This window comes from Microtus ochrogaster, chromosome 7 (genome assembly GCF_000317375.1).
Source record: "Microtus ochrogaster isolate Prairie Vole_2 chromosome 7, MicOch1.0, whole genome shotgun sequence".
Classification (NCBI taxonomy): domain Eukaryota; kingdom Metazoa; phylum Chordata; class Mammalia; order Rodentia; family Cricetidae; genus Microtus; species Microtus ochrogaster.
In genome coordinates this window covers 19628735-19640175 of record NC_022014.1, presented here as the reverse complement: position 1 = coordinate 19640175, position 11441 = coordinate 19628735, and the positions used below count along the sequence as shown (strand labels likewise).

The following is an 11441-nucleotide window of genomic DNA, read 5'->3' as shown; positions in this document are numbered from 1 at the left end:
TTCTTTCTTAATTTCTTCCTTGATCCAGGTGTGGTTCAATAGTTGACTGTTCAGTTTCCATGAGTTTGTCGGCTTTCTGGGGGTAGCATTGTTGTTGCCTTCTAACTTTAGTCCGTGGTGATCTGATAAGACACAGGTGGACACTGATATTTTTTTTTTGTTGTTGTTTTTTTTTTTTGTATCTGTGGAGCTTTCCTTTGTTTCTGAGTATGTGGTCAATTTTCGAGAAGGTTCCATGAGCTGCAGAGAAGAAGGTATATTCTCTCTTATTTGGGTGGAGTGTTCTATAGATGTCTGTTAGGTCCATTTGCTTCATTACCTCCAACAATTCTCTTAATTCTGTAGTAGGTTTCTGTCTGATTGACCTGTCCATTGGTGATAGAGGTGTGTTGAAGTATCCTACTACTAGTGTGTGTGGTTTGATGTCTGCCTTGAGTTCTAGTAATATTTCTTTTACATAAGTGAGTGCTTTTGTATTAGGGGCATAGATATTCAGGATTGAGACTTCATCCTGATGAAATGTTCCATCAGTATAAAGTGTCCATCTCGATCTCTTCTAATTGATTTTAGTTTGAAGTCAGTTTTGTTAGAAATTAGTATGGCCACACCTGCTTTTTTCTTAGGACCATTTGCTTGAAAAACCTTTTCCCAACCCTTTACTCTGAGTAGATGCCTGTCTTTGTGGTTGAGATGTGTTTCTTGCAAACAGCAGAATGTTGGATTTTGTTTTCGTATACAATCTCTTAGCCTGTGCCTTTTTATAGGTGAACTGAGACCATTAATATTAAGTGATATTAATGACCAGTGGTTGTTTACTATGGTTTTTCTTATTGTTTTTGATAGTAGAGTTTGTGTGTCTCCCTTCTTTGAGTTGTGCTGGTGAAGGTTTGCTAGATGCCTGACTTATTGTAGGCCGTGTTGGCTATGTTGGGTTCCTTGGGTTGTGATTTTCCTTCTATTACTATCTGTAGTGCTGGATTTGTGGCTACGTATTGTTTAAATTTGTTCTTATCCTGGAATTGTTTTCTCCATTGATAGTGAACGATTGCTTGGCTGGGTATAGTAGTTTGGGTTTGCATCCATGGTCTGCAGTACCTCTATCCAGGACCTTCTGGCTTTCATGGTTTCCATAGAGAAGTCAGGTGTAAGTCTGATTGGTTTACCTTTATAAGTTACTTGCCCTTTTTCCGTTCCAGCTCTTAATATTCTTTCTTTAATCTGTATATTTTGTGTTTTGATTATTATATGGCGAGGGGATTCTTTTTTTTTTTGATCTAGTCTGTTTGGTGTTCTGTATGCTTTTTGACTATTCAAGGGAATATCTTTCTTTATGTTGGGAAAGTTTTCCTCCATAATTTTATTAAACATGTTTTCTGGGCCTTTGAGCTGTGACTCTTCTCCTTCTTCTATTCCCATTATTCTTAGGTTTGGTCTTTTTATTGTGTCCCATATTTCCTGAATGTTTTGTGTTGAGAATTTGTTGGCTTTGCTGTTTTCTTTGATCAGTGCTTTTATTTTCTCTATGGTGTCTTCAGAATCTGAGATTCTTTCTTCTATCTCTTGTATTCTATTGATTATGCTTGTTTTTGTAGACTCTGCTCGTTGACCTAGGTTTTCCATATTCAGCTGGTCCTCAGTTTGTGTTTTCTTCCTTGCTTCCATTTCAGTTTTCAATTCTTGAACTGTTTCCATTACCTGTTTGATCGTTTTTCTTGGTTTCCCAGGGTATCATTTACGCATTTACTCACTTCTTCAAACTTTTTGTTATACTTTTCATCCATTTTTATAAGGGCGTTTTTTACATGTTGTTTAAGGGACTCTATTGCTTTCATAAAGTCAATTTTTTCCACTTCTTCTCTGTTAGGGTGTTCAAGTCCTTCTGTTGTAAGATCATTGGGTTCTGGTGTTTTCATGTTGTTTTTCAGATTGTTGGGTGAATTCTTGCCTTGGCACCTGCCCATCTCCTCCTATCGATGCTATCTAATGGGTCTTTTAAAACAGGAACAGGTTTTTCCTCCTGTCCAGGGGCCCCGCTTACAAAATGCCTTCTCTCCGTTTCCTGGGTCCCGCTGCTGGCCAAGATCTCTTTCACCACTCAGAAGGGTCTTCAGGACCAGGACCAGGACCAGGCTCCCTGTACGCCAGGGACGTAGCCAACGAAGGCCTACCCCTCTGCAGGCCAGCCAACAAAACAGATGAACTCCTGCTGCCCTCTGCCCCGAGCTCCCTATCCAGCGCCCAAACAGGCTAAACTGGGTGATCCCGCAGCCCCGTGGAAGGGAGGGGCAGTGAAGGAGGCCCCTGGGCGCAAGCTGGGATATGCCAGGGAGAGAGAGGTCGCAGTAGAGGAGGAGCAGCCCCAGCAGAGGGTACCAGCCCTCGCAGGCTAACTGGGGTGTCAAGGGGGTCGGGGAATGCCCCCACTCCATTTACTGTGACCTGCCGCGGGCCAAGAACACTCTCCCCACTCAGGATGGTCTTCAGGGACAGGACCAGGCTCCCTGTTCGCCCGTGGACTTCGCCAATAAAAGGTCTACCACTCTGCAGGCCAGGCTCCCAAAAACCTACTTGATTTAGTTGTAGTGTGGCGATCTGCTCTCAGTGTGGGCTTCACTGTTTCATGCTTGGACTATCCGGCACCCGCCGCGTCTGCGCGCCCTGGAGTCAGTACTTTTAACTGCTGAGTCATCTCTCCAGACCCTGGATTTTTTTTTTTTAATTGACTGACATCCAGAATTAATTACTTTTTTTCCCCTCCAGTTTTTCAAGACAGGGTTTCTCTGTGTAACATTCCTGGCTTTACTAGATCTTGTTCTGTAGACCAGGCTGGCCTCGAACTCACTGAGATCCACCTGCCTCTGCCTCCCAGTGCTGGATCAAAGCATGAGCCATCATCACCCAGCCAGAATCAATGATTTAATGAGCCATAGTATCTCTGTAACTGAACCACATTGTCATTAAAGAGTTCTGCTTTATGAATATCCTTAGACAAAAAGGCAAATACATGCATTCTATAACTTGAAAGAGGAAATCAGAACAAAAAATCAAGTTCACAACCAAAACTATAAACACAGTTTGCCTACAGAAGTTCATCAATTGTAAAGAGGGTACTTTTACTTCTGTCTCAAAGTAGATGTTTAGCTCCTTTTTGCAGTATCCTGGAATTCATCATAGTTTTTCATTCTTTTACTACAGCCAAGAAGTGATTCATCTTACAACTGATAATGTTGCACAGTCTATAGGGTGTGTGTGTGTGTGTGTGTGTGTCTGTGTGTGATACATGCTTGCTAACTTGGGTTCCCCAGTATGTATATGTGTATAGATATGGGCCCAGTATTTTTCCTCTTATGTTTTCATATTTTGAAATCCAGTTTTTTTAAACCCAGGAACCAACTTGATATCATACATTTAGTGTTTTAGATTTTAATTAAAGTTTACTAGGTTATTATATAGAAGAATAATAAAAATGCTATAAAAACATTTTTAAAATGCAATGTTAAATTTATGCTTATTAACTTATGTTTCTACTAGTGTCCATTTGGTGGTATAAAATGTATTTGTTTTCAAAGCCTTTTAAATAATTTCTTCTATAAAGTATAGCTTTATTCTGAATCTGATGTCTAATTCTCACTAAGGTGCTGTTATGTTTTGTTTTGTTACTAGAGTCTTACATTTAAAGAAAAAGTAACAAGCCTTAAATTTAAAGAAAAGCCTACAGACCTGGAAACAAGGAGCTATAAGTATCTTCTTTTGTCCATGGTGAAACTAATTCATGCAGATCCAAAGCTTTTGCTTTGTGTAAGTATTTTAATGAAATGCTGTGAAATTATTCCACTAATTTTGTTGAATTGAAAGGACAAAATCCTTTCTATTAGACATTGCCAAGAAAACTAATTTCCAGAGAGTCCCAATATAATTAGACCACATTTTCTAGTCTTTCCCCATCATTGAATGGACTTTTGTGTCATTGTTTGCCGTTGCATTATAGTCAGACATGTTTTGGGGTCAGGTGGAACAATGAGCTGTAAAAGCAGTATGCTCTGTATCTATACCACTTATTATTTTTTTCTATTACTAAGCAAGTTAGCTTTTATAGCTAGCTCCCTGTGTTCCTTCACCAGGCTTCTGTTATCTATATTAGAAAAGAAAGTAAAAATGAGAGTGGTTACTCAATTATTGCCGCACCTCTGCTTTTTATTAGAGTCCTGAGAACATCATTTTGGTGCACAAAGTAATTAAGAAATAATCTAAATGCAGTAACTAGCTGATAGTTACATGAAGGGATTAAATGCATAGGCTCTAGAGAAAGACTAATTAATTATTAGCCGGTGTTTTTCTTAACCTTGCATCTTAAGTTTTTCAGCTGAAATAGTAGGTAATAGTAGTTCCTACCACAGAGAGATCCTTAAGAAGAGTAAAATAGTATGTGTAAGAACAATTCCTGGTATGTAATAAGTGATAAGATTGGTTGCTGCTACTATTCATAAGAGACAGTTAATATTAACCTTAGTAATGTTTAAATAAAACAACTTGAATTGTTCATAGGATGACATGTTTAAATCTTGGGTTTTCCTAATCCTTGAAGAACACTGTCAAACAACATTTGTTATTGCTGTACTCAGTGCCAGGCTTTTAAAATGCTTTGGTGCTTTACAGTTTTGCTGCTGTGCTCTTCAAATTACTAAAATATAGGCATTCATAACTAAATGCCTGTGGTTTCAAGAATTCTATGAGCCTCAAGTGTGTATGTGTGAATATGTTCATGTGCACACATATGTTTTGCTTTTTGTTCTTTTTGAGACAAAAATCTTCCTGTGTATCCTGAGTTGGTCTTGAACTCGACATCCCCACTGGTATTACAGGACTTTATCATCTTGCCCCCACTCCTGAAATTTAAGAATATTTACACATGAGCAATTTCTCTGATAATGAGAGATAGTAGACACAGAGAGGATGAAGTTCCCAAAGGATCAGTTACCCCAAAAGAAAATCTTTGAGCTTTTTGACCTTTTGGAAAGTCCACCCAAATTTTGAGATTCTCATAGAATAGTTAGATCCTTGACTTGGAAAAATTCCATAAAATTTTTAAGTGGACTCTGAAATAATAATCCTTTTTCTCTTGTTTTCTCTGGTGTGTGGCATAAGTTATGCATCTCACTATGAATGTCGCATAACACTAGGGGTGCATTGTTTACATGGCTGTAAGTTATGTTCAAGTAGGTTATTGTTTGAAGAACAAGGGTTGAATTGTTTGAGGGAAAAAGAGTTTAAGTAAAGTTTATTATTTTCCAAGAATTATGGAACTCCTTTTTGTTTTCCTTGGATGATTCTGGGGATTGAACCAGAGTCTAGCAGTCTTATAATGCAGACAGGTATTCTACCATTGGCCTGACCCTGGCCTTTCTGGGGCTTTTGTTTTGTGTTGGGTGGAGCTGGGTAGATGGGGTTTTATTTGATAGGCAACTGTCACTACCTCTGGAAATTGCTTCTTTTACTGCCATCTAGTGGTTAAGTAACTTTACCTGGTAACCATAGGAAAATAAATTTTAAGCCTTCGTTAATAGGAGAAATATAAACACAGTCTCATTCATGGTATTTTAAAAAGTAATATGATTCTATCTTTGCTGAGATTTAAGGCATATGCCACCACTACCTGACTTTAAAAAATTATATTTTTATTGAGTTACAATTCACATAGTATTAAAAAAGCAGCATTTCATGATGAGGCTGTAGCTTGCTTCACATCTGTGAATGAGGCCATAGGTTCAATCCTTAGTCCTAACCCCCCCCCCCATTTGTTATTTCTAGAACATTTCAACACCGCTAAAGAAAACAGTAACTATTTGCAGTTGGGCTTTACTTTGTGTCTCATAATCCTGCCAGTATGTTCTTTAAAAATTTTGAAGTTTGAGTCAGGCAGTAGTGGCTCATGCCTTTAATTCCAGCACTCAGGGAGACAGAGGCTGACAGACTCTATGAGTTTGAAGCCAGCCTTGTCTACAGAGTGAGCTCCTGGATGGCCAATGCCACACAGAGAAATGCTGTCTCCAAAAGCGAGATAAAAATAAAGTTTGAAGGATGTAGGGAGATGACTCAGTGCCACATACACAGAGAGATACACATGTATATAAAAAAAATAAATAAGATAAAAAATAGAGGTTGGTTTTTCTCTTGCAGAATCCAAGAAAACAGGGCCCTGAAACTCAAAGCAGTACAGCAGAATTAATTACAGGCCTTGTCCAACTGGTCCCTCAGTCACACATGCCAGAGATTGCTCAGGAAGCGATGGAGGTAAGGGGAAGTGAATTTTAGGTTCTTGAGAGAAAGATTGTAACTATCTTCATTCTTCTTTTTCTAGGAACTTTTTCAAGCAATTATTTGACTCTTTTATATGCTTTCTTTTAAAAAAATTACTGAATTTTTAGACTGTGTGTGTGAACGTGCGCACACTGTGCTTACAGAAGCCAAAAAAATAGTGTTGGAATTCCTGGAGCTAGAATTACAAACCATTGTGAGCCACCTGATGTGGTTGATGTAATGTGCACTTGGGTCCTCTGCAAGAATCTTGAATACTTTTAATCCCTGAGCCCCGGAGCCATATCTCTAGTCCCTTTACTTACTTATTTGATGTTCTTTGGTGTATAGTTTCAGTGAGTGAAAAATGGATGTCTGTTCTGTAAAGGACATGTTTATGTCTTTATGTTTTATAAGCTCCTGTGGAGGGGGACTCTGTTTATTTGCTTTACATTATTGGTAGCAACAGCACAACATTGTACCAAGTAATTTTTTAAGACTTATTTATTTTTATATAGTTATTTTTTTGTATGGATGTTTTGTGTGCATGTATATTTATGTACTGTTTGTGTGAGTTGCCTGAGAATTCCAGAAGAGGGGAGTGGATTTGTTTTTTTGTTTTTGTTTTTAAATTGTTTGTGCATGTGGAGGTCAGAAAAAATTCAGGTTTCTGTCCTTGGATGGCTACTATGTTTATCAGCTCTAGCCATCTCACCAGCCCTTACAATTTCCTTACATTGATAGGCTTTTGGGACAAGATTTGCCTATAGTTTCCTGTCCAGTCTCTAAGTCCTGAAGTAATCCTCCATCTTTAGCCCTTGTACTAGCTGAAATTATACTTGTGTACCACAAGCTGTGCTGTATTTGGATTACACTGTATAAGAATTTTGGAAGTTTATGATTCCTTTATTCCTTAAATTTATTATTGTGTCTCTGTATGATGGAGTAAAGTGTGTGTACTTGCTGTAGTACCTGTCTGGAAGTCAGGGGGCAACCTTGTGGGGTTACTCTGCTTCCACTTTTGAATGGGTTCCAGGGATTGAATTGAGTGAGGTCTTCAGGCTTATGTAACAGGTACCTGATGAGCCAGAGGTAATTGATGAGAGATACTCAATGTTATTTCTAAGGGTTACTACAAACAATACTGTCAAAGATGCTGTATCATTTTATATTTTCATTAGCAGTATATTAGTGTTTTGGTATTTCTTCATCTAGCTGACACTTGTATTGTCTGATTTTAAAATTACAGTCAGCCTACTGTGTTAGCAAAGTTGACTTTAAAAAAGTTATGTTTATAGTTGGATTTGATAACTCACGCCATTAAACCCGTCACTCAGGATTCAGAGGCAGGTAGATCTCTGAGATTGAGACCAGTTTGGTCTACAGAGTGAATTCTGACATAGCCAAGGCTACACAGAGAAACCCCACCTCAAAACAGCAACAAAATTAGATTCGCTTATTTATTGTGTGGGGGCGTGTACATACCACAGCATACATGTAGAGGTCAGAGGATAATTTGCAGGAGTTGGTTCTCTCCTTCCTTCATTGGGTCCCAGTGATCAAACTCAGGTTGTCAGGCGTGGCAGCCAGTGCACCTATGGAGCTACTTTATCACCTCAAAATTTACTTTCGAGCTTTATTTTTATACTGACAACCTAAAAGTACATCTTTAATCTGAATAAAATTTACTGATATATAATTTACATATAGTAAGTAATCTAAGGCCTAGAATATATCTCTATTTGCCCCAGAAAGTTCCCTGTCTGCAGGTAGTACTCCTACCCTTGTCCACATGTACTGGTCTGATTCAGTCACTCCAGGTTAGTTCTGCATGTCTGTTGTTCATGAATAGAATTCATTAAATGTGATCTTACTTTGTATCCCCCCTTAAATTAGGAAGTGGTTTTTATTATTTATTTTATATTCTTCTGTATTGTTGCACATGTTAGTTCCTTTTTTCCTGATTGTTATGAATATTTCACTCATTCATTAATAGACAGCATCCATTACTACTGAACATTAGCCTTGTATTCCTTTGCAGTCCTCATCCTGTCTCAGCCCTTGTTTAATTATTGATTTGTTTTGTTACTGTAGATTAGGAATAAAAGTTCTTATCTGTAGTTCAGCATAATTGTTGAAGCTGTATTGTATTAAGTAGTTGGTATTTTTTAAGGTTCATCCTATTTTGTTCTCTTTAATGTCCAATTATATGAATATAGCATTGTTTGTTTATTCATTTGTCTGTTGTCTGTTGATGATCATTTTTGTTTTTGCTTTTGGCTGTTTAGCGATCAAACTTTTGCTGGAAGTGGTGGTACAAGCCTTCAATCCCAGCATACTAGTAGGCCGAGACAGGCAGATCTCTGTGACTTTGTTGACAGCCTGGTCTACGTGGAAAGTTCTAAACCAACCAGTGCTGTTATAGATTAAGACCTTGTTATCAAAATGATGAAGATGATGAAAAAGAAAATAAAAAGAAAAAAATGATTGGTTCTAGGTTCACTTATATATAAATTTAAGATGTGAACAGAATTTTTTCATTTTTTTGAGTAAATTCCAACCATTGGGAAAACAGACAAACATACAAGCAAAACAAAAGCAAAATAACAGCCTGCTTTACATAGAGTATTCAAAGACAGTAAGGGCTACATAGGAAGACCCTGTCTAAAAATAAAATGAGTTACTGATGAGTGCAAAAACTGGATGAATCTCACAGCCATGATATTAGATGAAAATAATCAAATACAAAGAGTATACTGTTGATTTCCCTTACATAGAGCCTAAAAACAAGCAAAACAGTTTGGCAATGATGTTCAGAACAGTGGCTGCTTTTACAAAGAGCTGATGCCTAGGAGATGAGTTCTGAAGGGCTTCCTGGTGTTGGCAGTATAGAGCAGGTAGAGGTGGAAATTCTCTGAGCTCTTCTCTCCAGATTATGTCTGTACCTACATCCCTTGTGCTTAAGGCTAGAAATATTTGAAACGTTTGCCTAGAACATTTGTGCATTCCTTGTATACGCATTTGCTGTGTGTGTGTGTGTGTGTGTGTGTGTGTGTGTGTGTGTGTGTGTGTGTGTGCGCGCTCGTTCAGCCTAGTAACTTGTTGGGAGCAAAATCCCCTGATCTTGAGTGCCTACAGATGCTCTGAGCACGAGACCTTTGTTTCTGGTGAGTTTGGCTGGGACGTGGCTATCTCTATATAATCTGCCCCTGAACACAATAAAGGGGGCATTCTTGGGGAATTCAAGGATGACCCGTGTCACTGTCTCTCTATCTGTGTGTGTCTTTGTATTTTAACCTCCAGCCCCTTGCCCGAAGCTCGGGAACCTGGGTGCCAGCCCACAGAGCGCAGACACAGGGGCGCGTTGCGTGACAGTAACTGATATATTGCTTGTACTCTTTTGGAGGCTCTATTCAAATATTTTGATTGCTTTCACCTAAATAATTAGTTCTTCCTTTTTTTCCTTATGTATATTATGTATAATTCAAGGTAAAAAAACCAGAAAAATACACATACTGTTTTAATGGAGTATAAGGAGGACTTTAATTATTCATTAATAAGAGAATGGATTAACATTTAGGAGTGGTATTTCAATTTGGTATTTTATTAAACATCCATTAAAGTCTATCTGAGTCATTCAGCAATATTCGAAAATATTTGTGAAACATTGGATTAGTGTAATGTGTTTGCAGCTCTGTTGAAGCAGTCAGTCATGAAGTAGTCAGTCATTGTTTTCATCAACAATGAACCACATTGCCGGGCGATGGTGGCGCACGCCTTTAATCCCAGCACTCGGGAGGCAGAGGCAGGCGGATCTCTGTGAGTTCGAGACCAGCCTGGTCTACAGAGCTAGTTCCAGGACAGGCTCCAAAACTACAGAGAAACCCTGTCTCGAAAAACCAAAAAAAAAAAAAAAAACTAAAAACAAAACAAAACAAAACAAAACAATGAACCACATATATTAAGGTGTTTCCCAACAAATTATATTATCTAATCACCCCATAGCCATCTTAGTTTATGCCAGTATTCTCTGTGATACTGGCATGATGACAGATTACCTTTGAGGCTCTTCTCAGGGTTTATCTATGTCAAGTGACACATGGCAGTATGGAAAATTAAAACAGGAGGACATGAAAAGGAATATAATCTCATTGAAATGGTAAAAGGTCAATAAATTTTTGTTCCCATTAATCAAAAATTTTTATTATTTGTTTGTTTGTTTGTTTGTTTGTTTGTTTTTTCGAGACAGGGTTTCTCTGTGGTTTTGGAGCCTGTCCTGGAACTAGCTCTGTAGACCAGGCTGGTCTCGAACTCACAGAGATCCGCCTGCCTCTGCCTCCTGAGTCCTGGGATTAAAGGCGTTTGCCACCACCGCCCGGCTCAAAAATTTTTATTAAGTAGAGAATGTGTCACCTAAGAAATCCCCAAACACCTAAATCTTATTCCAGGACAAACCATTTTATACTACAGACTTAAAGTTGGGATTCGGGGTCCAGCTTCTGACTGATGCTCTTTATACTATAATATTGCTTCTCCCCTTATACTGCATATATAATGCACATCTAAAACACAGATGTGATTCGGTAGCTTAACACCCCTAAAAGAAAACCTTAGTATGCCTTATTTTCTTTGCATATGAGACACTTCCCCCAAGTTCCCATAATAGAGAGCCAGAACCGCTGAAGCACAGAGCCCATAGGATTGCTCCTCGTTGCCTTTTATCTTTCCAGTTGTCACATGTATTTGTTTGCAAAGTTTAAATAGAATAAGAGAAAGTGAGTGCTTTAATTTCCCAATCAAATCTGTGCCACTGTTGTCAAAAACAGAAAATCCTAAAGTATTAATAATTGTACCAAGTGTTTATATAATAATGGTAAAACTGAATTTTAATTTGTGTTACTGTTTTTAAAGTGGAGACTATAAGTTACTTGTTTGTTTCAAATAACATTTCATTGATGTTTTAGTAAAAAGAGAATAAAGCACCCATATGTATGTCGACCACCGACTGAATGTACAGAGCTCAATAGAAGTTGCTATGAAATGGGGAAATATTGTGGAATTGTAATCTAGGTTGTGCAGGTTTGAAGGAAGAGTCTTTGCTCTCATAGCCTTTGATGGTTTTATTTATTTATTTATTTATTTATTTA

The 11441-nt window shown here is 38.1% G+C and overlaps 1 protein-coding gene across 4 annotated transcripts in view; it reads left to right on the top strand.

Annotated features, from left to right (window-relative positions):
* Nf1 (neurofibromin 1) overlaps positions 1-11441 on the top strand; it is a 259312-nt gene that overhangs the window by 87628 nt on the left and 160243 nt on the right. For all 4 annotated transcript variants that reach the window (XM_026780143.1, XM_026780142.1, XM_005349426.2 and 1 more), the window contains exons 13-14: positions 3664-3798; positions 6178-6291. In XM_026780143.1, coding sequence (XP_026635944.1) covers positions 3664-3798; positions 6178-6291 — 249 coding nt within the window. The remainder of the gene's footprint in view (positions 1-3663; positions 3799-6177; positions 6292-11441) is intronic.